The following is a 24,979-nucleotide window of genomic DNA, read 5'->3' as shown; positions in this document are numbered from 1 at the left end:
AAAACCATTGTGGTCTTAAGTACCCAAAAAAAAAAAACATTGTGGAAAATTATTCTTGCAAATGCTGCATCAGTTTCCATGTAAAAGCAGAGGAAGGTGAGGAATGAACGAAACTTCCTAATGTAGCAAGGAATCCAAAGCGCTTTAGGTTGTCGTTTCCTTGCCCTTTCCCCTGGCAAACGGCTACCCTTTAGTCTATGGTTGTCTTTGTCCTTAAACATGCTCAAAATCCTTAGCCTTGATGAAATTCCTTTGCCCATGATGGTGGATTTAAATTCCAAACATACCCTTTCAAAGTGAAAGAGAGGAAAGGAAAAGGGTAGAGAAAAGAAAAAGCAAGAGAATTGTTCATCATCAATGCTCATAATATTATCCCAAGAACCATGATCGTGACCTTTTAAAAACACAAATAAATCCAAAAGACCCGATAGCAACGGTTGTTGAGGAGACGATTCGGTGAGCCAATAAGATTAAGCCACGCTGCTAGGAACACAAGGCTTAATTATGTGGGGTCAACCATAAGTAAGTAATCTGTGTTTTGTTTTACCAAGGCAGAGCTCCATTATCAGAGGTTAAGAAGCAGCGGAGACGAGTAGAAGAAGAAGAAGCAGGGGAGGCGGGGGTAAAAGTGAAAGGGTGAAAAATGGGTCTGCTTACAAACAGAGTAGAGAGGAATGAGATCAAACCAGGAGATCATGTTTACACTTACAGAGCTGTTTTCACCTACTCTCACCATGGTATCTTTGCTCTCCGTCTTTGACTTGAAATTGGACTTTGGGAATTATAGTTTTTTTTTTTTTTGCTTTAGAAAATGTAAACTGGGAAACGTTTTACATTGTGATTTGTGCATTTATCTTGGTGTCTGGGTTTCAGTTTTTTGTTGGGTGACTTTTTTTTATTTTTGTTCGACCCTTTTTTTTGCTCCAATTACTTTCCTTTTATGGTAAATTTGTCTCTTGTTTGAGACTTTGCCCTGATTCCCTCTTTCAAGTCTTGTTTTTGGGTCTTTTCGACTATTTTTGCGCCAAATATTATTCCTGGGTCTTTGTAATGTACAGGTAAAGATTACTTCTTTTCTGTTTTTCTTTGATAGGTGAATTTTGCTTCAAACTGAAAAGGGTTTTATAGATTTAAGATACCTTTCCTTGTGTTTGTGCTTTGGATGTCTAGGAATTGACATATTCTGTCTGTTTGAGGTGTTTTAAGTTGATTTTTTTCAATCTTACAAGTTAATGCTGCTAGATGGTTAATATTTAAATATGAAGTCTCCATTTGATTCTGAGATATAGTGTAAAAAAAAAGTTAATTCCTTTTTAAATATGATGAATGGAGTTCTTAAGATTGGAAGACAAATAATGGTGATGTAAAATTTTTACCATTCTTAGGTGGTCATATTTAAAGCTGCTGGAATGCTATCATTGGCAGTTCATCTTTTTTGACTTTTTCTTTCGAATTAAAATTTGGGTATGGTCATGGTAGCTGTGTAAAGTTTTCTGTAAAATGTAATTGTTATGGAGGTCAAGTAGTTGCTTTGATAGTGGCGTTGAGGGTGATCAAGTAATTGTCATGTCAGTATGAAGAGGTTCATTTCCTAAAAGATGTCCAGCAGTTAGGAAGAGGGTACAATTCTTAGCTTGCAAAAGTTACGGGAACAGCTTGTCTCTGCTACCAGCCTTCAGCTATAACCCTACATGGCTCAGCTACTTCAAAAATATTAGATTTGTCTCTGTCTCTCTCTCCCCCCTCTTGTTGTTTGGAAGTGGCATTGTGCCCAAGGTTCAATCCCAATCATGATCTCTTTAGCCAAAAAGTTTTAGGGGCATTCTATTTGTTCTATAGGTTAATTGCTTAGAACTTGAAATTTGGCTGATATTTGTGGATTCCCCCGATATTAATTTGTTGGTGGTTTAAGACTGATTTTATGGCCCGATCAACTGAATTATGTCTTGTAGGAGTCATATCATCTTTCTCAAGATTCCTTCACTTTGTAGGGATTACTCCCTTAATCTGATTATTGGGATTCCCAAGCATTTCTCTGGTTCTTACTTCTTATTCCTATACTTTTAAGACTGAAACAACCTTTTTCGATTGGCAGGTTAATATGAATTAGAAAGCAAATATAATTATGATTCCAGTGTCAAAATCCTTAGTTACCCCGTTATTGTATAAATCCTTTGTATATCGAGTTTGTGATCATTTCGTTATTTTACCTCATTACCTTATGGCCATTCCTCATAGTCTAGAGGAATCTTCTAATGTGTCAAGGTTATTTTACTTAAGCAGTTCCTTGTATGGTCGGGTTAAGCTCAATATCATTCATGAGTTTTGTTGAATATTAAATCATGAAGGTATCTTTGTTGGTGGAAGCAAGGTGGTTCATTTTAGACCTGAACGTAACTTGGATTCCAATGTTGAGACATCTTCTGATCTATATGATCCTGGATCAACTTGTCCAACTTTTCCTGATTGTGGCTTCCGTCAGCCAAACAGTGGGGTAATACTCTCATGCCTGGATTGCTTCCTTCGAAATGGATCTCTCTACTGCTTTGAATATGGGGTGACCCCATCTGTTTTCCTTGCCAAAGTGCGTGGAGGCACATGCACCACAGCAATGTCTGACCCTCCTGAAACAGTTATCCACCGGGCAATGTATCTTCTTCAAAATGGATTTGGAAATTATGACATATTCCAGAATAACTGTGAGGACTTTGCACTGTATTGTAAAACTGGTCTTCTGATAATGGACAAGCTAGGGGTTGGAAGAAGCGGTCAAGCTTCTTCTGTGATTGGTGCCCCTTTGGCGGCCCTTCTCTCTTCTCCACTGAAGCTGTTGATGCCAAGTCCTGTAGGTGTGGCAACAGTTACAGCTGGGATGTACTGTATGAGCAGGTACGCTACAGATATAGGTGTTCGTAGTGATGTGATCAAGGTGGCCGTTGAGGACTTGGCAGTGAACCTAGGCTGGGGGGAGCGTCATGACGAAGCGACTGAAGAAACTGATGCTTCTAATGGACAACTTGTGACATTGTGACGTGATGGATTTCTTGCGCATGGGAAGTTGGGTACATACTTCATTTGCCAGCACAATAAAGCATTTGCTGATATCTCGATTGAACTCATAATGTGGTCTCTCTACTCATAACTTATTTATCTTCTGTTAGACTGCTTTCTAGCTGTTTAACTTGTGTATTCAGAAAGAACTTTAAAGGATTAAAAGAAGTCAGTGGCAGCGGTTGCTTGTCATTATGTACTATAACAAATCCACAATCGTTGTGGTCTGCTTGTTATTTCTTTTGGCGTCTATGATGGTCTGTCAAAATAATCAGAAATTCACACCCACTGTTTTGGTGTCCCTAGCTCTTTTCATGCATGGAATGGCGTGTTTTCAACCATATCAGGCGTGACAACTGACAATTTTCCAGCATTTTCTACAATTCACTTCTAATAATCAGAAAATAATCAGAGTACTACGGCTTGTACCACGCGTACGCATGAACAGATTTGGTGCACTGCAAGGTGTAATGCAACAGATAATGCCAGCAACGAACAAGATTTTCACAACGTAGGCCGCAGGTTCTTCAATGGTTTGACCTGTCCCTTTCGGCTTATTGTATTAGCCTAGCCCATAAGTACATAGTTAATCTTCATTGAGAGAGTATGATCAACTTAACCATAAACATTATAAGGTAATAAAACTAACCTTTAAACCTATTAAAAGCGTCTTTACAAGGTAAAACACAACAACACTCATTATCAACTTTCTGTCAAGGTAATTACAATCAAGTCAAACTTCTGGGTTGGTCCTTTATATGGTTTGACGATTAAGGTTATCTGAAATAGGTTTGTTAGTAGGTAGGTTTTGCTTGGGTTTCCGATCCTTTGCTGGCTTGAATTCTGCAAGGCTCGCCAGCTCTTCCACTGCATCAGCAACCCCTCCTATTCTTGCAGCAATTTCTTCCAACAAGGACACTACCGTGATCAGTGGAAGAGCCTTCATGATCGGAGGTAGTACGTCGGCTTTTTTGATGGGCACTGATCTGCCTTCGGTTGATTCTTCCCCTGTTGATGATGGGGGTGCAAGAAGGTGGCTAGGCAAAGATTTCAAGGCATCCCGAAGTTCTTGGACTGCGAAGTTCATCTCTGCAACTATGAGTTCTATCTTGGACGATTTTTTCATATTCAAGATTGTTATTGCCAATTCCTTCAAGACATTAGTAGAATAGGAGCCGACTTTCAAGCACTTATCACTAAGATGCTTCCTTATGCATGGAGGTGCCTGCATCCATATCTTACAATCAATAGTTTAAACTTAAATACACCAAATTTCTGTAATGGCTTTATCTATATATCTAAATTGATCCAACTTTTTATACAGAGTCAAGCTTTTTCGTCTTTACCTCAATTTCTGAGCCGACGCAACTATTAAGAGTCTCAATGCAGTAAGCGCACCGGCGCAGTGAAGCCCCAATCTTGAGGTATTGTTTCCATGGGTGTCCAAAGTTGAACCGGCCATGTGTTGGTTCCCATCTCGCAAAATTGCACTGTGAAAGTGATCAAAAAGAAAGATATTGAGTGTTCAACCAAACGAAATTAATCCCCTTAAAAGACATGTTTTCATTGAATGAATCAACGTTCTACCATAGATTCCTCCGTTGCCTTGGAATTAAGTACACATTTATATCCTTGTATCTTCTTGTTGAGATTCTCCTCACTAATAGTCAAATTTCCGCTGTCCTTGAAGTAATGAGCCACACATCCTACAGTAATTAGATTGGAAAAAAGAATTACTCCGCGAGTATCTTAAATTTTGTTCTAGATAATCTCGTTAGCAACTGTGTGTGCGTTTACGTACCATCCAAGGAGTCCACGAGCTTTTCCATGTTTTGATGAATCAGGCGGTGAAGCTCACAACCCGCCCAGATGGGACAGAAGAGCATGGTTACAAGGATGCACAAGGAAGCTCCAATGGCAATTGTGGATAACCTATCTTGAGCCAACTTTAACAACTCTACCATGCGGTAGCCAGACACTGATACCAAGCTGAAGGTGAGGATGAAGATCATAGCGCCATAATCAAAACGGGCTTTAACCAATGGAATGAACCTTGAGAAAGTTGCAGCTGAAGCTGTATGTAAGAAATAACAACAATAATGATATTGGGACTTTGAATTGAGAATGTCATGAATGTCCTAGGTAGGGAATTTAGTTTCTCGGGAAGGCTTTTCCACTTACCAAAGAAAAAAACTGAGACCCCAAGGACAATGGGTTTCAACTCATCTCCTGACTGATCGGCCACCCAGTAGATACCAACACCAAGTGCTCCCGCAAGTAAAGTTCCTGCTGCTCTGTTAATGCATTTAGACAATGTGGCGCCTGCAATGGAAATGGGAAATAAGTGATCGAAATCAATAACTTAAAACATGAAGAAGTCTCAAGTAAGTCACTGAAAAGTGAAGAGGCGTCGAAGACTAACCTACAGTGTATTCGAAAACAACCACAACGGTCATCACTGCCCACATGGCATTTCCTCCAAAATTATCATACAAAGGCCTTATGTAGTAGAAAAGTGACACAATGGAAAGTGCCAGCCCTACTTTGGCACAATGGATGACCTTTCTAGGCTCCGCAACTGCTAAATTCCATGCCTTCTCCAAGAAACCCCAAACTTTCATAACTAGTCCTCCCATAACACATTTTAATCTTAGCCATGTTTTGCCCACGAGGCCAGAGTCTGGCTCTAGTTTCTTCGATGTCTCATCTGGTACATTTGTCCTCCATTCCAATTTGCCAGCGGCTTCCTTTGCCATGTTGAGTGAAATTTTTCACAAGAATGAGAGGACTCAGGTTGTTGGTAGAAAATGGCTTTTGATTCTACAATAAAAGGAGAGTTGTTTCCTAATAAGCTCCCACTTTCTTTGTTTCCTATTTGGCTGCACTGTTATGTTTGGACTAAACCCCATTGCCAAGCATATATTTATAACTTGACTGCTTCAAATAAATTCAGAAGAATTTATATTAGTATCCCCTTTCGGCAGGTGAGTTGACATAGCGACCAACACTTGGCAATTCTTTTTGATCCGCTGTCCTTTAGAGGAGATAACATGGCCTAAAAAAATTCGATCATCTTTTTAGCTGAGCGTCATTTGCTTATGGTTTAAGCTAGTAAATGCAAAACCAATGTGTTTTTGATGTTGTCGGCTTATGACAAGTGGATCTTTTATTAAGCAGAGAGAAAGAACTCTCAGTACTCACTGATAAGAGAAGATTATGGAAGCAGCACAAACTCAGGACAATGCGCTTCAAAGTTTGCATATAGATATGGGGTAGTACTATTAAATTCGAGAGTAAAACAAATAAAAATTAAGGGATTCATCCTTGGGGAGCAAGGTTACCAAGCAACACTGATTTCTAATTGAGGCAACTTGTTCAGGCTAATTTAGGTTGAAGGCCCCAGGTCAGTGCTAGGTGATGTGATCAGCACATGCATGGATCTTAGGTACAATTGGCCAGCTTAGTCATCGATGATCATTGCGCAAGACAGCAAAAGCCATGACCACATAATATATATATCACGTTATCAGACAAATTCATAGACAGTGCATTTTCAGTTTGACAAAAGCCTTATACAGGTGACAGGTGCTTTCTTTTTTAACTCTATGTATAAACCATAGCCACTGCAACCTTGACAAAGAATACAGGTGGAAAAAACAACATACCAATCCTAATTGGCAAACCAGGAAAAACACAACATGAGGAGCTAATTACTTCCATTTACATTACTTAAAATTGTCACATCATATGCAGAATAATATGCTGCTCCTCTAGCATTTGACCATATAACGAGTAGAGACCATAGTAAACCATTTGAGCTTAGTGCAAACTGAATGAAAATCTAAAAGCCATTATCTGGTAAACATTAGGAGAGAGTAAGAGAGATACCTAATTAATATGTGGAGCCTAGAAAGGAGAAATTAATAACCACTGGCCTGTGTACTTACCAATATGTGGAATTAGAAACCCCCCCTTTATTAGTAATTGACATTATGAACCACTCATTTAAGATCGGTCTTGTCCATATATATATATATATATATATAATCCTTTGAGACTGATCTTAGTCCTAAGATCAATCTTGCCATCCGATTTAAGATGGATGCTAGCTTTTATTGTTTTAAAAAATATAGATAATTAAAATAATATAGAATAAAATAAAGACAAAATACCAGCCTCCAACAAATTTATTTATCCATGATCTGAAATAATAAGGAAAAATAAATTAGCAAATTAATAGTATATATATATAATGTGCCTAATTTAAAATCTATTTAAAAGTTAGTCCTATGGTCTAACCTTTTGATTATAAAATAACTTTACAATTGATTTAAACTCACAACATTAAAACCATCCATGTGATTGTTGATAGTTTGCTCACCCTAATTGATATATCTTTTAAGTTATTTAGCTACTACTATATATTAAATATATTCTCGAAAGATACTCAATGCGTGGTCCTTGAGCATTCATTAGGTGTGCTAAAAATGTTTAGCTTATGACCACGTTGGATCTGTATAGGATGATAATTTATTTTAGACGTGTACTTAATTGATTAAGAATTATGTCTATCAAAATTAGGTCATGATTTTTTTAAAACTATTCTTGAAACTTAGGGATCTTTTCCAATTCACGGACACGTAACTAACTTTAATTGGTATTAGTCCATATCGGTGAAATAAAATCGCACTCTAGCACAGGATCACTTAACATATAACAACCTTTTTTTATAGAAAATGCGGTTAGAAAAGCGAGCTTTGCTATCATAAATATATAATTATTGCTTGTAAAAGAAGACAAGCCACTCCTCACTCCTCAAATAGGGGAGCTTAATTAATTACTAGATTAATGTAATCATACCTGCAAATTGGGTTGTTTAACCTTTTAGGCTTTCCATTAATTAGCACATTCGCATGGAATTGGAGCACTGGGCACCATGGTTATACGTTATACAAATAGGCATTTGCGCCGCAAGCTTTTTGCGCAAGGACATGATTTGATTATAACTGGTAAATGAACTAATTAGAGAATTTCTTGCACCACAAAAGGTCAACTTTTGGAATGCTTTCGCTGTCAAAGTTGATGGTTTTGAAGATAGCAATCGATCAAACAAGAATTAACTGCAGTCCATTCTTTCACTATTTTGGTATGAGAAAAATAGACCAAAAACAATGGGAGAAGTTTCATAATAAGAGAATTGTATGTATTCCCATGTAAGTTCAAGGTAGCTTCCGCCTCTATTTTTCCATTCTTCCTCGTCATTGTTTGAATAAATGCGGTGACCAAACCTGCCAAATCTTCTACTGCATGTGATATTTATCTCTAGTATCATGATTATCTATACAAGTTTCAAGCAATATGCACATATTGGTTCATATTTCTAATCCAAAAAATACATTTAATAAATGAATTTATTTATAAATTAAAAATTTACCTTATCGTTTATTGATGGTAATAAGTACTCTGTTACTAGGTATTCACGAATACCCGATCTAGTTATATAGGGTTAAAATACTTTATAATTAAGTTTAAAATGAGTTAGTATTCTGATTTCACTGCTCATACCAGGTTCAAGTAGGGTTTAGGTACCACTCATTGGGTACCTACTACCTGAACTTGATTATCATTTATAAATATTTTATTATTATTTTACTAATTAAATTTAAAATATATAATTTTTATTAACTTTACCAGTAATTTTTTTTGTTAAAAACTAACAAATATATGAAAAGTATGGTTACTCTAATTATTAATGTGATAATATTAATATAATATAGACACCATTATTTATATAAATTTATAATATATGTACTTAAAGAGAGCTTTTGATATTAGAATAGTTTTGGAACTTAATTATTTTTTTAATTTCATGAAATTAAGGATAAATTCATATAGTTAATTAAATTAATTCATGAAACTATAATTATTAATTAACTTGTAATGTCTTTTAATATATATAGTTTATATATTGTGTTAATTTATAGAAATATAATTATTATTATATATATACTAAAATATTTTTACTATATAAATACTTTAAATATAAACATATTTACTTTTTATTTTGTGTTAACACTATAAAAATGATAACTTATAAAATTATTAATTATACTATATATATACTTTTATTTATATAAACTTATAATATATAAACTTAAAGAGAAGTTGTGAGATTAGAATAGTTTTGAAACTTAGTTATTTTTTTTAATTTCATGTAATTAATTAAGATCAAACCCATATAATTAATTAAATTAATTCATAAAATTATAATTATTAATTAACTTATAATGTCTTTTAATAAATACACTTTATATATATTAGATTCATTCATAAGGAATATAATTAGTGTTATATATTAAAATATGTTTAGTATATATATATATATGTATTTTAAATATAAACATATTTATTTTCTATTTTGTGTTAATATTATAAAAATTATAACTTATAAAATTATTAATTACAATATATATACCTTTATTTATATAAATTTATAATATATAAATCTAAAAGAAAGTCGTAAGATTTGAAATCCAGTTTTTTTTTAATTTCATGTAATTAAGGACAAATCTATATCGTTAATTAAATTCACTAATAAAATTATGATTATTAATTGACTTGTAATATCTTTTAATATATATACTTTATATACATTGAGTATATTTATAAGACAAATAATTACTATTATATATATATATTAAAATATTTTTAATATATATACACTAAATATAAACATATTTACTTTTTATTTTATGTTAACATTATAAAAATTATAACTTATAAAATTATTAATTATGTTTGAGATATTTATTTTTGATTATTTAAATTTAAATTTTATTATTTTTATATTTTTATAAATTTAATTATTAATAAATTATATGAAATATGTAAAAGAAATATTATTATCTAGGGATATGAGTATGAATTCGGGTTCGGATAATTGAATATCCATAAATAGAATTTTAATAATTTTTTTATATAATCGAGTTTTTAAATAAGTTAAAATAATTATAAGGTAGTGAGAATTTATTAGGGTTAGGGTTAGAGTAATAATTTTTAAAAATATTCAAATAGTTAATAGAGTTCAAATATTTTATTTTTTATAGGGTTAAGATTTAAGTATTTTAAAATTATCTGGCATTTTACTCGTTGATAATCTTAATCCCACATCAATAAAAATCTGTATCTATTTTATTGTTACTTATCACGAATTTATATTTTTAATTTAAAAAATATATATAATAAATTAAAAAAAACTCTTATTTATAGTGTCAAAACCTACCCATATCTTACGTGAAAGCCGTAACAAACACCGCATCAAGTTCATCAAGTTCAGGGCCGCACCAAACATTTCGTTGTAGGACAAACCTTTCAGCAAATTCTAGAGAGTCTGGGTCAGCCTAGTGGTCCAGACCCATGAACAACGGAACTGGCTCCATGGGCTGACGTTGAGCCCCTATGAGAGATCTGCCATAATAAAAATAAAAAAACAATGTAGACTATCTTTCAAATGATGAGTCTTTAAGTAAAGCCCAAGGCTTAACGAGAAAGCAATAAATATAGTAATTAATCATCAATTAAAACAAAAATCAAAGTACTAAAATACGGCGATTGACATCGGCCTACTTGACATAGATAGGGTATTAGCTTAGATTACTTTACGGCAATTGCTTAATGGCAGTTCCCATGAAAGAAAACAAAGAAAGCGAGACAAGTCTTGGACGAAAATTAAACAAGAAAAACGATGTCGTGCGGAGTTTGCAAAAGGTTCACGAGATAAGTCAGATTTTTCTGTTTTTTGCATTTTTGTCTTTTGGGGTTTGTTAGAGATCGCAGTCGTTGTTGCCCCTCCCCGTGGGTTTTTGTTGTGGTAATTATTATCGCCTCAGATAATTAAATCAAAATTATTGAGAGCTTCCCAATTCTTCATCAGCATCATCCTTTTACAGATAAACAAAACTCTTGAACGGACCCTGGGTTTGTGCTTTTGAGATTCCTAAATCAACCCAATTAAAACCAAGTTTTTGAAAGGATATATAAATCGATCAAGTCAAAAAAGGCAGCGTGGCTTGAGAAAAAGCAGAGTCTGGGATTTGGTGGATATCGAAAAAGGAAATGGCGAATCTTTATGTGAAAGCTGTGCCAACGGCGGATCTGAATCGGAACACGGAATGGTTTATGTACCCCGGAGTATGGACTACCTATATTCTAATTCTCTTCTTCTCGTGGCTCCTCGTTCTCTCCCTCTTCGGTTGCTCTCCTGGCATGGCTTGGACAATCGTCAATCTCTCTCACTTCCTCGTATGTTTCTTGTACCTTTTTGGCCCCTTTAATGGCCTTATTCTATTAAATTTTGAATTTGGTTTCTTTTTATGCCTGCAAATTACCCCTCCCCCGCTTTTCTTCTATATTTTGGATTTTATTCTTGTTGAATTTGGGTTGGCTTTGAGGGTTTTGAAGGGTGTTTTCTTTTTCCGCCTTTAATTGTAGTCTATGTTTCCTCCTAATGTAAAACAGGATATATTGTTGCAATTTTCCTTTCGGTTCTTTGGTGGTTTGTTGATTTGTTCTTGTTTCAGTCTGTGATTAGACTGTAAATTGATTTAGTGCTTCAGTTTTAGGTCTTACTTGTCATAGAGCAATTGTTTTAAGTTTGAACTTTGCCTTGTTTTGCTGGCCTGCACTTATTGGGAACTGAAATCACATCAATTTATGTAGTATGTGGGTATGTTTGATGAGAATCATGTCGACGATGCCATGGTTATTCATGCATCCATCTTTTTAAGCTGGTTGTTGTGACATCTTATTTGTAGATGGGGAACAAGGAAATCAGGGTTTTGGCTATTGAACAGTGTCATCTAGTTCTGAGAATCGGTTTTGAGTTGAGATATAGGGTGGCATATATTCAAATTCTTGGTTCCTAGGCATTTCCACAAGTCTCTGTAGCAGAAATCATACTTTTGCTAATTCAATCCATGTTAATGTTGAGCAGTTTGGCTGCTTGGCTAAATATTTTTACCCATATTAATATTTTGGCACTTTTTTAATTCATCTGTATATATCTGTTGTGAAGGCTTTATCTGTTGATTCATCTCCTATTCCACAGTAACTTATTAGAAAGTCAGCATCCATGTAATCGTATAAGGTTTTTCAATGAAGATAATGGGTGAATGGTGACTAGTTGATTGCTGTATATAAAATCTTCACGGTAGATCAATTTAGCAGATGTTATGCTTCTGCTCTTGTAAGGATAAGTTGATTTGCTATTGCTCTTCATGGACTATAAAACCTTAAGCTTTTGCGAAGGATCTTTTTCTTTTTCTGGGGATATTCTCATGTGCTCGTTCTTCCACATTTTCTATATAGTTTCAGAACATGATCAATCTGCTTGACAGTTATCTGAACCAACTTTATGAGATTGGTAACCTTTTCAGGTCACATACCACTTCTTTCACTGGAAGAAAGGAACCCCATTTGCTGAAGATCAAGGGATTTACAATGGCTTGACTTGGTGGGAGCAGATTGACAATGGAAAACAGCTTACAAGGAACAGAAAGTTTCTGACTGTTGTACCAGTTGTGCTGTAAGTCTGCGTATATAATATTTTACAACTTTTCTTCAACTTTCTGAGGATCTTATCCTGTCGTTTTGGTTTTTATATCTGTAATTTATGTGCACATGCATGTGTTCATTCTCAAACATTCCATGTTGATTATTCAGCATATTTTTTGTTCCCATAATTGGGGTAGCAGACTGTATGGACTACCAGGCATGGCAATACCCAACAATGAGTACATGCACATGGATGTCCACCAATCATAGACAGCGTTGTTTGTGCTGTGGTATTGGAACTGGAGTTCTGCAAAATGGCTTTGTTATAATAATTTTTGCATAAGGTCAATTCTCATTCATGAAATTCATACTCATGCTGCCTTGCTATTATCCATGATGAAGCATGTCAATGTGTACGCTGTTAGCTGTGTGGTCTTTTGTATTCTGCCAACATGTGTTTTTTCCATATCTGTAAAAATGATTGTGCTTTTGGCATTTTTAGACTTATCATTACATGGTTACATTAATAAAAGATAAATCTTTTGCTTTGATGTCAATTGGTTGTTTTTTGTTTTTCTGCCTTCCTGACATCCATATATTGGCTCTTGACACTTGGAACAGTGCTAATTTTTGCATAGTTATTCAGAGCGATAGTTGTTATGATACTTTATTTTGTATAATACATTCATCGAGGTAATTCTGCCTTTATTTAAGTGATTTATCAGAACTTTTCTTGGAATTTATGTCAATTGTCAATATAAATTGGAAACTTGGTCCACTGGTAAATGGACTGTCCAAGGCCTGGGAGGTACTAGGTTTAAATGTCCCACCCTGTGTATGTGGATATATTAAGTATTTTGAAAAAACTAAAACAGAAGAACCTCCTACATCCGTGTTAAGATTTTAGTTTTGGAATCATTTGGGAAATTCTCTCTGGCAAGGATTGCAGGTTGTGTGCAACTTGATGCAGACTTGCCTAAGTCTTGTTGTGTAAGAAAAGTCTGATTCATTGCCCTACAAACTGGAAAACATCGACAATATTTTCATAGGCAATAGCAACAGCTTTTCATCCTTTGATTCTCTGGCCGCTTTTATGAACTTCAACATGAGTTCATGCACAGTTTGTGGTCTTCCTTTTTTTGCCACAGAGAGTTCGATGTTTTAAATCTTCTTTGGATTTAATCTGCTGAAGTCAGACATTTAGTCACCATGATTTTTCTTTTTCTGGCAGGTACTTGATAGCTTCACATACAACGGACTACCAACATCCTATGCTCTTTTTGAACACTCTTGCAGTCCTTGTGCTTGTCATTGCCAAGTTCCCCAACATGCACAAGGTCCGGATCTTTGGAATCAATGCAGACAAGTGAGTGGCCTCCTGTTAAGAAAAGTTGATTTTGCCTGCTTGAAAGCCACCTCTCCTTCCCCTCTCTGCTAAAATGGGGTATATCTTTGTATAGGAGGACATTTTGAAGGTGTAATGTTTTTTTCTGCCAAGTGTGCTGACTGGATTTACAATCTCTCTTAGATAAAGAAGGAATAATTGTATCAAGTTATCTTTGTACAGTAGAGAAATCTAATGTATGTCGAATATCATTATGCTGTTATCAACTTATCACAGATCTCCATACTGCTATTTTGTTGTAAATTTCGTTTGTTTGAATCTCATATGGCAGCTGATCAAACAAACAGAAGAACCAGGCGTTAATAATGCCATGGCAGCCTGGACGCCATTTTTTAATTATTGGATTGAAAACAAGACCTTGCAGGCGACCGGAAGATGAGAGAATGGTACTGCCAAAAGCAAATATAGATCAAAGTAAGAATATAGCCTTTGTAAGTATCAGAGCAGAGCAACACAGCATAGGCTGACTGTGAGCTGTATCCTGGGGCTTTCTTTTTCTTCCTCTCAGCATTAGGAAATTAGCTAGTGACTGTAGTTCTACGACATATGCAATTTACTGCTTGGAATCTGTGTTTATTGGCGAGATTGTAGTGAAAAGTAAAACCAACAAAATCATTTCGTAATCATTTTGAAGCTTACAAATGTAAATGGCAACAGTTGACATTGCTCTTCTTTCTACAAATTATCCTATTTTAATTCTCAATTTTATATTCCTACGTGTATAATTACCAATTTTTCACTTAAATGGAAGGTGTCCTATAAGTCAGCTTTTCGAGTTGAAAATTCTCAAATTTAATACATGGCAGCTCGTAAATTTGTAAGGACCAGCACCTCCAACAAAATTATTAGGTCCTTCAGTTCTATTTACAGAGGAAATATATAGAAGAGAGTTTCTTCCTTTGGACCCAAGATGGGATTCGTCTTTCTTCTAAAGCAGAGATAAACTCACAGCTCAAAAGCATTGTTGTAATTATAGGAATTTCCATCGTAACTGGTTATAGAAGAGACGTGATTCCAAACCCAAATTGTTTAGATTCGAGAAGCATAAATAAATAGAGAGACGAGCCAAACAAAGAAAACCATAAAAGAAGCCCAAACATGTGAACAAAGATTTCGATAACCCGATAAAGACAACAACACAACACTAGGGAAAAAAAAATGAAAAAGATAGTGAGTTTTTCTGGATGGGATTGACTTCTCAGGATGCTTTGTCCTGATGGAATGTTCTTGTGGCCAAGTGGGGTTAGCATTTGTCATATTTTTCTTCCTCTGAACATTAAAAACGCCCTTTTTAAAAAAACTTGGGGGTACTTCGCATTCATGGAAGTGGGATATAACGTTAGAGCAACTAGCTAACTGCCCTTAAATAGCTTTAATTTAACTGAGTGGGCATCGAAAAATAAAATTAGGTGAGCATTATAGTTGGAGCAGGTAAACCAGTTTTTTCAAAAGTACAAATTGCAACTAGTAAAAAACTAGACCAGCTAGCTAGCTAGCTAGCTTTCGTTTAATGTTCCAAAATAAGACCTGGGTGGGCTTTGCATTGAAGTATCCTATTGAAAAGCTCCACCTTGGATCTCTAATTAAGGTCTTTCGATGCTGCCGATGAGTTGTTAGAAAGAGCATAAATAGATTCATGATACAAAGAAAACCCGAGTCCATTTAAATTTCATAGGCGGCAGCCATACGGAACAAAGATGAAAGTTCCAGGCCATCACCACACGTTTGAACCTGTAGTAAATGACAAAACAAGCATAATAACTAGCCTTATAATTCATGGTACGACGGAGCGTCTTGAACAAGTATGTTAATAAACTCCAAATTACGAACTTTCATTTCTCAATATCTCTCTTTGCCTATAAACTAGAAATCAATTATTTAAACCAACTGTTTAGATTGGCGTACAACGCTGCAGCAGCCCCTAGTTCTGATAGAAGAATTTATGAATATAGGTCACATTTGCTCTGACAAAATCACAGCCTTCCATTCACTTTTTTCTTCTATCCACACGCAAATGTATTAGACAGCCTCTTGAAACCAAACCCAAGATGGCTCCAATCTGTTTACATTGTTCAGAGAAGGAGATAAAAGCGAAGAAAACCATTATGTATCCTATCTGTTAGTTCTAGACAACTTTAAACAAGTAATCAACCATGTGAATAAATAAACAAAAAGGAAAAAGCAGTTGCATGATGATCTCCGTGTCCTTCTTCTTTCTTTACCATGATCCTCCACCAAACACTCCATTATTCCAATATCCAGCTGAATTGCCTTGTCCCTTATTTTGATCAACTTCATTAGTGCTTGAAATTGGTTTCATTTCTCCAAAAGGGAAGAAAAGCCTTCCTCCATTCTCTTGAACACCATGGATACCAGCCCTGTTTCCCAGTGTATCAATTGAAAAACTAAGGGTTGGTTTGTAGTCTTGCATAGAGAACCCAGTTGAGTACAGTGTATTTGAGTCTGGTGTCGGTGCTGGAATGAAAGAATTCAATCCCCTCGATGCCATTCCACTCCTGAGCAGTTCCAAAGCTGAAAGAGGGGATGAAGTACTGCAGGAAGAGGGGTAGTTTTGCTGCTCGTTGTTGTTCTCCATTTTAGGCAATTGTAAATATTGAGATATACCATGACTCTCTTGCATAGCTGGGAAAGCCAGGTTAAGATCTTGGCCTTTATGGGCCTTAGGGTTTTGAGAAGAAAACTGCGAGAGATTTGTTGGGTTTAGATCTGGGACTTTGGCTGAAGCCGAAGAAGCTGACGAGCTTGATATCGTCGATCTTTTGTTCTTTCTCGAACCACCTCCGACAGGAACATTCCTGAGCGACCCACCTTCAGTCCAGTACCTTCTGCAAGTCTTGCAGAAGTACCTTGGCTGAGTGAGGCTGTAGTTGTTGTAGTAACAGAACTTGGTGTTGGTAGAGTTACATCTTGGGCAATTCAATTGCTCTGGTGGCCTTGTCTTTCGCTCTAACATTGGCCTTGTGCATGTATTAGAAACCATCTCTTCCATGGGCTTCACCAAACCAATATCCTGGAAACCCTGCACCTATATAAAAGAGAGAAGATCAATCATTTCAATCGCAGGACAAAAGGATCAGACATAAATAACAAAATTAACCTGAAACAGAAGAGAGAAAACAAGCAAACACACAAAACAAGGTAAGCTTTTTACCTGCTAAATTCTACTGAAAAACAGGAATAAAAATAATAATAACAAATAAAACCTTTTTCCACCCCTTTATCGGCCATAACACAAAGAAAAAAGATTGACAAAAGCAAAAGTGCAGCCTTTTGAGTTTTGGGTTCCAACAACAAATTAAACTTCAGCTTCCAAAAGGGATTGATCATCCACATATTATGGTAGTTGCACCCTCCATCATGAATATCACGGAGAACGAATAAAAGAGAAAGAAAATAGCTTTTATTGTCCCAAAAAAGATAGTGGAGCTTGATTTTTATTAGTCTCAAAAAAAGCAAATATAAAGTAAAAAAGAAAAACCTACACCCGAACAAAAGCTCAATTTAATTGTCAAAAAAAAAAATCCAGGAACAAATCCACCTACCCGTGACCATTTAGCAGCATCCATTAATTCAGAAGATGAAAAGTGATTGAAAAAAAAAAAATCAAACTGATGACTTCACAGAGAGAGATAAAGAGAGAAAGAGAATTAACCTCCTTTGTCTGCAGCTGCTCTCTTTAGTGCCAAGAAAGAATGTTTTAGACTGTTTCTATACTGGCTTTATGTGTTGGCTTCACTTTATGAATGATGAAAGGAAAGAAAGAGAGGTGCGTTTGTTTTGACTAGCCATAAAATATTACTACATTAATTCCGTTTTTGGTCTTATTTTAATGAGGAATTTCTGCTGGGATTTATTTTAAGACCAATGTATATATTTGTTTAATGAATGTGGGTGGAATTATGAGTGTATGTACAGTAGTGGGTTTTCTGCTTTTTGACCTGAGAATGGGAAAAGTCTTTATTCTTGTTCCTCTCCTGTCACTCCTTTTCAGTGTTTTTCCAAGGACCATTAATGAGCAGGAGAGGTTGGGTTTTTGTTTTTGTGCTGTTTGGTCTATCAAAAAAGATAAGATTTTATCTCACAACACCTCTCCTGTAACTTGTCAAAAGATCCTCTCCACTGCCTGCAACTTTTTCATCTTCTTAAAAGTAGTTCCCTTCGTTTGCTTGCACTTAAAGTAATCTATGATTCACTTATTTTTCTGTCTTTAACTTTCTCGCGCAACCTATTCTCTTTCCTTCTTCATATAGTCTGAAGTTGCTACTACTTATTAGTTCATCAAGCAAGGGAATTTCCAATTTCCTGTAGAAATCAAGTTTCCAGCAGCTTTTCTGTCTCTATAACGTACAAATATAATTTGTTGGCCCTGAATAATGAAATCAAACATATATTGTGTGCTAGGATAGCTCAAAAGTTTGTCATATCAATAAGCTAACATGCTGGGACAACTCTTAATTGAAAGGCAGCCCAGGTGTCAATTGTAATTGCTGTGTTCTTCTTTTTTTTTTTTTCTTTTTCTTTTGCTCATTATAGAAACATTTATAATCTACAATAAATTAGAATTTAAAAAATCATACATTTGATCAAATAATTTATAGTTTTGAAAAATAAAAAAGAAATTATAACATCAAAGTGCAAAAAACCAACATCGGAAAATGTCTATAATATTTAAATTTAATTTTGATAGTTTTATAATATTCTACCATTTTATGTTAAAAATTATCATAAATACATAAAAAAATGGAGAACAATCAGCCCCGACCTAATGAGAGTCAAATTCTAGTATATTGTTAAGGGAGTCACAATCCAATTAAGTATCCAGAATCAACGAGTTCTTAATCTGTCTAGGAATGGAGCTTTGAGTACAAGTATGGTGTTTCATAATCAAAATTGCAAGAGTGGAAAATAATGAGGATTTTATTTATTGGTCAACAAACTTGAGAAAACTGTACATACAAGGACAACATATTTTTACCCTTTCTTTCCTCAAAGATTTCCTTGAGACTTGAGAAGCTTATAGACCTCAAAGTACGCCATGGCAAGAGGGAGAGAATGAATCCCCCCTCCACCCTTCAGGCTAAATTAACTTAAACCAAAATGAAACTACTCAACTACCTTGTTACAACTTACTTTTTCACCTCCTCCTCCTCCTCCTCCTTCTTCTTCTTCCAAGTTCCACCTTCAACAACTTTTAAGGGAAATGGAAATTGATGGCATAACAAAAAGTTACCCAGTGAAGAATACTTTTACTCGATCAAAAAGAGACGGGAAAAAAAAAAAGAGTATGTGAAAGAATAAAATTGAATGTTGATGGAGGGAGGGAGCCGACAGGAGCCGACAAAGGGGAACGTGGGACCCAAATAATGCGCGATGGCATGGAAAATAAAACTATTTTATTACATAAGACTGGTTGTATTTTCTTTTTCCTTTTTGTTTGTTTGGTCATGGGTTTTCTTTTTTGTGACGGTGACGCATATGGGTTCAAATTCTGGGAAACAGCCAAGGACTCAGAATCTCAGTGCCTCTTTTCGTTCCAGTTTGGTTACGGCTTACAATCAAGCAACACGCTCTCTTCCCTGACAAGGGGGAAGAGGGGAGGGAAACCCCATTTGCATTTTCTTCCTTCCTTCCTTCCTTCCTTGTAGTTTTCCCACTGTTTAGACTTGACAACACTAATAAAGAAAGACTATCCTTCCTTGTCCCTACACATGACTCCACTTGAGTTAATTAACGAGAAATAATCATGGCTTTCCGCAGATGAGACGTGTGAATAAAACAGTTTTAATTGTTCATTAACGCGTTAAACTTATCAAATTACACAGTGTTGAATAAAAGAGTAAGATAAGTCCAAACGAATTACAAACAACTGAATTTTTCCAAATTAAAAAAAAAAAAAGTTAACATTTACGGGTGTCAACTTATATATGTACAAAAAATATTCAAATTATCTTTAATAATCATCAAATTTTCATTGGACGTCCAAAAGCAGAATCTTTGTCTTTGAATTTCAATTTTAGCCAACACTTTAATTTCATTTTTCTTGGAACAAAATGATGCAAGTCATTCAATTGCTGCTGGAAAAAGTGTTCTTTCTACACAATTATAAAGAAACCTTTTTATGTCTCCTAGAAAAGATAAAATTTGTGAGTACGAACCAACTATGAAATTGGTAAAGCACTTTCTAGCTTCAAAGAAAACAGACACAGGGAATGGAATGGTAAGCATACCGCTTCAAAACACAGATGCTTTGGTGGGTTAAGCCAATAACAATTATTCTCGTGTCCACAGGTTCAAGGTTGATGGCTTCATTTGAACCATTTCAACGTGTAACACATGCATCTGGTGCTCTACACGTCATTGGTCCTCTTTTCCAATATCGTCAATTGAATTTGTTTCGAAATTTAATGTATTGATAATGTATAATTTTTATATATTATTAAATTATCAAATTTTGATATCTCATTAATAAGACTGTTTTGAAAAAAAATTATTATTAAAATTTAATATTATTTTGAGATCTTATTAATTTTTTATTTTTTAAAAAATAATACCTGATTAATGAAGTATTAGGATTTAATGATCTCATCAAATATTAATTTTTTTTTCATGAAAGGAATCTATTCAGGCTACTCAAAAGCTGTCCCCCCTTAAAGCCTGTCAGTGGTTGAAGTATAACCACTCGCAACACTTTAGAACTAGATGTTCACAGTGTTTCGAGCTTTTTGGCTAATGTGGCTACACACTCTTGACCAAAATTCATGGTGACGCTCTTGGGTGACGATTTGCCCGGGAGGAATTGGGGGCCCAGTTCCGATGAAAGGCCGCACCAAAATGATTTGGGCAGGTCCCGGACAATAAACTGAACAAAAAAAGTAAAAAGAAGAAGAGAAATTAGAACCATCCATTAAAGTACCAGTTCTGGCTGTTTTCCTTAAAACTAAAAAGTGAGTCAACAAGGAAGGCCCATTTCTTTTACCTCATGAGTATTACATAGTAACAGATAGCATGTTCTATTGAACTTTTCCTCCAATGATTCAAAGTCTCAGTAATGGTTGCTTTCTTTTTCTCTCATACACTAGACGAACAATCAAGTGAATTAATTTGGAAAAAGGAGCATAAATTTGCATTTCCTAGGTTGGATTCTTTTATTTAAAATGCATGAATTTAAACTGTAAATCTATACCTATAATATAGGGTGATGCGGGAACCTAGATAGGCTTGTAGACCTGTAAGCTTTAAGTCTTTAATTCGGCCTTAAAAGGATTTGACGTTTGGACATTTTGGGTCCAGCTTCGAAAATCCTTTCCATTTCGGTCTTAATCGAAAGTTATCACATAAATGAGCCAGGGTAAAGGTCTTCAATGACCTAAGTCTGAAGCCTTGAAACCAACCAGGCCTTGGTTATATTTGCAACGTTCATTTTGGGCCCTCATCAGGCTCTTGCATGGCGGTTCCCTCCCTAAGAACAAAAAGACTTGTGTGAAACAGTATTCAATTGTAAAGCATGTGTAAACGTAGAAGTAATTTGTGAAAATTTTTCGTTTGCATATCAAACATTCATCATAAAAATAGATAATGATTCTGATAGTAATAAGGATGTGGACCACAGACTATCGATATGTATATATGTTGTTCAATGGGAAGAAAGAAAATGTGATGCTTTAGGTAACCAGAAAGGCAGATGTGCGCTTTGTTTCAACCGGTGTTAATTGATCGTCATCGGATCTATGATTTTGGACAGAAGCAAGAGATAAGCTTTTCATAAGAGTTCTTTTTCAATTGTCAACATCACATCCACCGACAAAATTTCATTATTTTTTATTTATTTTTTAGATAAAATATTCTCATCTTTAATTTTTGCTCATAATTTCATTGAGTTCTTTAGATTTCAAAATTTACAATGAAACTTAAAAATGTAAATATTGTTAATAGAAAATATAAAAAAATTAAAATATTTTTTTTCTTCAATTTGTTTTTGTTCTCTCAAAGAATGTGGCTAGTTGGTAATGGTTACATTCGTCTGTTGACACTCCAAGACAAGTGCTCCTCAGGGAGCACCACTTCATTGCAAAAGGAGAAAAAAAAATTTTAAATTTAAAAGATCATATTTATATAAAATAATTTTTAAAATTAATAAAAAATAAAATTATTTTTTTAATATTATCATGTTATCAAATTAATAAAAATATTAATAATTGATTAATCATTAGACTTATATGTTTAGTTAAAAATATTCTTTTGAGATGAATTACTTATTTTAAAAATTAATAAATTTATATAAAATTATAATTAAAAATTTAAAAAAGTAAAAATATTTTAATATTTCTTTTTTTAAAAAAAACCTCATTTTTGGAAGCCCCCGAAACGCAAGTTGGTCAGTGTGGGTTCCTTTCAGGCTCTACTCGAGTTAGGGTGGTCCAACGAAAGCCCAACATAATTGCAACGGTGACGAGGGCGCCTCCCAACAGTCGGACATTGAGTTTGCACCTTGGAGAGTGGTCCATTTCGAAAGATGTCTTGTTGTGAGCCCAAGCCATGAGATTTGCGCTTGGCCAGTTTCAATGATATTTCATTCTCGAAGTAATTGAATCCAATTATGCAAAATAAAATCTTTACTATTTTAGTTACTGGCGGTGTACTCTTAGGTCTGTAAGCGATATTTTTGTTGCGCTTTTAACATTAGGCCTGTCTTTATTCCTGTAGGTTTTTTTCTTGTTTACATAAAGCAGATTTTAGAATATGGTATTGAGGCTAGTCCTGGTTTCTAGCCTTGTCTCTTCATTATTCCATTTCTCTTGAACCAATCTTTTTCTTCGAGAAAGAAGAAGAAAAAGGATTAATTGAATCCCAAATGAAGTTCTGGTGTATTACTTGCTTGTTAACAATTTATATTTGTCATAATAATTTTTTTAGCGAAATGAGTAGTACTTATAAAATTAACTTGAAAAATATGAATTGTTCATATATGCCAGTTTAGCAAAATGTAAGTAGAATCATTCAAATTTCGTTTTAGAATGCAATGGTTAGAAATGTGATTAAGTGTGAGATTTAATTGAGCTACGCAACAAGAGTTCTAAAAGTAATTCTCTTGTTGGTTCGAGCCATCTGACCGCACTTGCCTAGCTAGTTTTGGCCCTGCCAAGAATCATACTGAACATGGAATTTGTTTGGGCCTAATTTTCCCCTCGTCTCTCTCTCTCTCTCTCTCTCTCTCTCTCTCTCCCATTATGCTGAGTCAACTCACCGGCACTCATTTCTGCCTAACTGGGCAGAGCAGATGCAGCCAAGAAGATGAATTGTGAACAGCGCTAGGCCTTGCTCGCTGGCCCGGCATGCCCTGGCATCTTATGCAAAGCAAAATCTTGTTAATTTCCGTACTTTGGCATCTTACAGAAACCCGGGGTGTCACCACACCAACTCTATACCGTTGCTTGATTCTCCTTACGTGACCATGATAAATGCTCTAACAAATTGCAGTGAAGTACAGTTGTGTCTTCATATTATCTTTGGCCAGCCATGTCGAGGTTAGTTGATTGTAACTTCCTCGATTCGACGGTGGAGCTTAGGAGTTAACATGACTATTGGTCCACTCATTCTGGTCTGCTGTATCTTTATTGGGCTACAATGCCGCATGCAATGCATGCTTATAACAATTCAAAGTCGTTCTATTGCTGGTTGCAAAGTGATATTCTGCTCATCATCTTTTTGGATAAAATGAATATTAGGTTCAAACAACTCCTCTGCACGTGCCCTTGGTGATTTGCGCAGTGTTCTCCGAAGATCATGTCGGTGGCCACTAGACTCTAGGAAATAACTATAGGGATAGGTCTTCTTCAAGATTATCATGCATATGAATCTCATGGTAAAAAACATAAAAAAAAAAAAGGTTACATGCTTCTAACAAACAAGTAGTTTCACGTCTATGATTGCTTTTTTATTTTCATTTTGCTATTTGGTAAATCTCATTCACCCTAAATAAAAGATGATACAAAAGAGATTTTGGGCTTTTCATAATACAAAAAATGGAGGTGGGAATAGCAAACGAGAGGAAAGGGAAAGACCCAAACAACATGATCAGAAAGAAAAATCTTCTCAAGAGATCAGGACATCTGCTTAAAAATAAATTATTTAACGTGATTTACAATAGTAACAATTTTCTCGTGACAGCTAAAATTGTTGGGATTAAAAGAAACAATGAGTTACTGCGTATCACGTCTGGGTTACGTCTGGGGTTGCTTTGAAAAATCCCCATGAATAGGTTTTCAGCAGTAGATTCGTAGTCATCTCATGGCCTCCCAATTTTTGTCACATCTTGCCATGGAGAAATGGTCCAAGTTGTTTTGCCCGAGGAAATTGCTTGCCAAATGTATTACTGATACCACAAAATTTTCTGAGCAGTCTATGCACATAGGGATGATTCCATGTCTGTCATTGACATCACTTCGAGATACAACATCCAAGTACTACAGTTCAATGTTGCAACTCTCAGCACAATCATTGTATTTGTACAAACCTGTCTAAAAACTAACAAATAAATAAAAATCATCGATCACTGGATTTTTTCAACAAAGTGAATGACATGAGTTTGATCCCTAACCCAAATTACGCAGCAAATACGTCATTGAAAAAGAAATGTGGGGTTTTGAAGCCACTTGTTGTAAGCTGAAATAATTCTCAAAAAAGCAAAGGTTTCCTCCGATGCTTGGTTCCACACCATCGCATGACCGTTTTTAACATGTGGCCAGAAATGCCATGCAAAGCCATTGCAAACCCTCCTCCAGTAATAATAACAGTAGAATAAATGTTCTTTCTTAGTTAGGTGGAGCCAAAAAAGGATTCGAAACAGTTGAATGTGTTGGGTTGATTAGACGTGAGACAATTAGATACACATGCAGAGGAAAACAAAGAAAGCATGAAAGGCGGGAAGGTTAAGTAATTATACAATCCACA

The 24,979-nt window shown here is 35.2% G+C and overlaps 4 protein-coding genes across 7 annotated transcripts; 2 read left to right on the top strand and 2 right to left on the bottom strand.

The window, feature by feature from the left end:
• The first annotated feature begins 180 nt into the window (after positions 1-180).
• Positions 181-3,352, top strand: LOC110413261 (NC domain-containing protein-like protein). The gene is made up of 2 exons (XM_021424027.2): positions 181-737; positions 2,349-3,352. The coding sequence occupies exons 1-2, from the start codon at positions 644-646 to the stop codon at positions 3,029-3,031; spliced, it is 777 nt and encodes a 258-aa protein (XP_021279702.1). The 5' UTR covers positions 181-643; the 3' UTR covers positions 3,032-3,352.
• Positions 3,353-3,805: 453 nt separating this feature from the next.
• Positions 3,806-5,807, bottom strand: LOC110414239 (aluminum-activated malate transporter 10). The gene is made up of 6 exons (XM_021425323.1): positions 5,474-5,807; positions 5,233-5,373; positions 4,853-5,125; positions 4,639-4,757; positions 4,398-4,541; positions 3,806-4,276 (listed from the first exon to the last, which is right to left on the bottom strand). Exons 1-6 carry the CDS (start codon positions 5,805-5,807, stop codon positions 3,806-3,808), a joined length of 1,482 nt encoding a protein of 493 aa, XP_021280998.1.
• A 4,992-nt stretch (positions 5,808-10,799) lies between these two features.
• LOC110414199 (ORMDL family protein) lies at positions 10,800-14,210 on the top strand. Its single transcript, XM_021425276.2, has 3 exons — positions 10,800-11,352; positions 12,486-12,634; positions 13,835-14,210. The coding sequence occupies exons 1-3, from the start codon at positions 11,167-11,169 to the stop codon at positions 13,971-13,973; spliced, it is 474 nt and encodes a 157-aa protein (XP_021280951.1). The 5' UTR covers positions 10,800-11,166; the 3' UTR covers positions 13,974-14,210.
• Positions 14,211-15,648: 1,438 nt separating this feature from the next.
• Positions 15,649-17,848, bottom strand: DAG2 (Dof-type zinc finger DNA-binding family protein). 4 transcript variants are annotated; one of them, XM_021424429.2, is made up of 2 exons: positions 17,572-17,848; positions 15,649-17,054 (listed from the first exon to the last, which is right to left on the bottom strand). In XM_021424429.2, the coding sequence occupies exons 1-2, from the start codon at positions 17,593-17,595 to the stop codon at positions 16,227-16,229; spliced, it is 852 nt and encodes a 283-aa protein (XP_021280104.1). In that variant the 5' UTR covers positions 17,596-17,848; the 3' UTR covers positions 15,649-16,226. The 4 variants fall into 4 exon arrangements, with proteins under 4 accessions (XP_021280104.1, XP_021280106.1, XP_021280105.1 ...); XM_021424431.2 differs by having other exon boundaries at positions 17,682-17,847; XM_021424430.2 differs by lacking the exon at positions 17,572-17,848 and adding an exon at positions 17,181-17,559.
• Between the last annotated feature and the right edge of the window lie 7,131 nt (positions 17,849-24,979).

Source organism: Theobroma umbraticum, unplaced genomic scaffold (genome assembly GCF_002168275.2).
Source record: "Theobroma umbraticum cultivar Fairchild unplaced genomic scaffold, ASM216827v3 scaffold_4.1, whole genome shotgun sequence".
NCBI lineage: Eukaryota > Viridiplantae > Streptophyta > Magnoliopsida > Malvales > Malvaceae > Theobroma > Theobroma umbraticum.
This window is presented reverse-complemented; position numbering and strand designations above follow the sequence as displayed.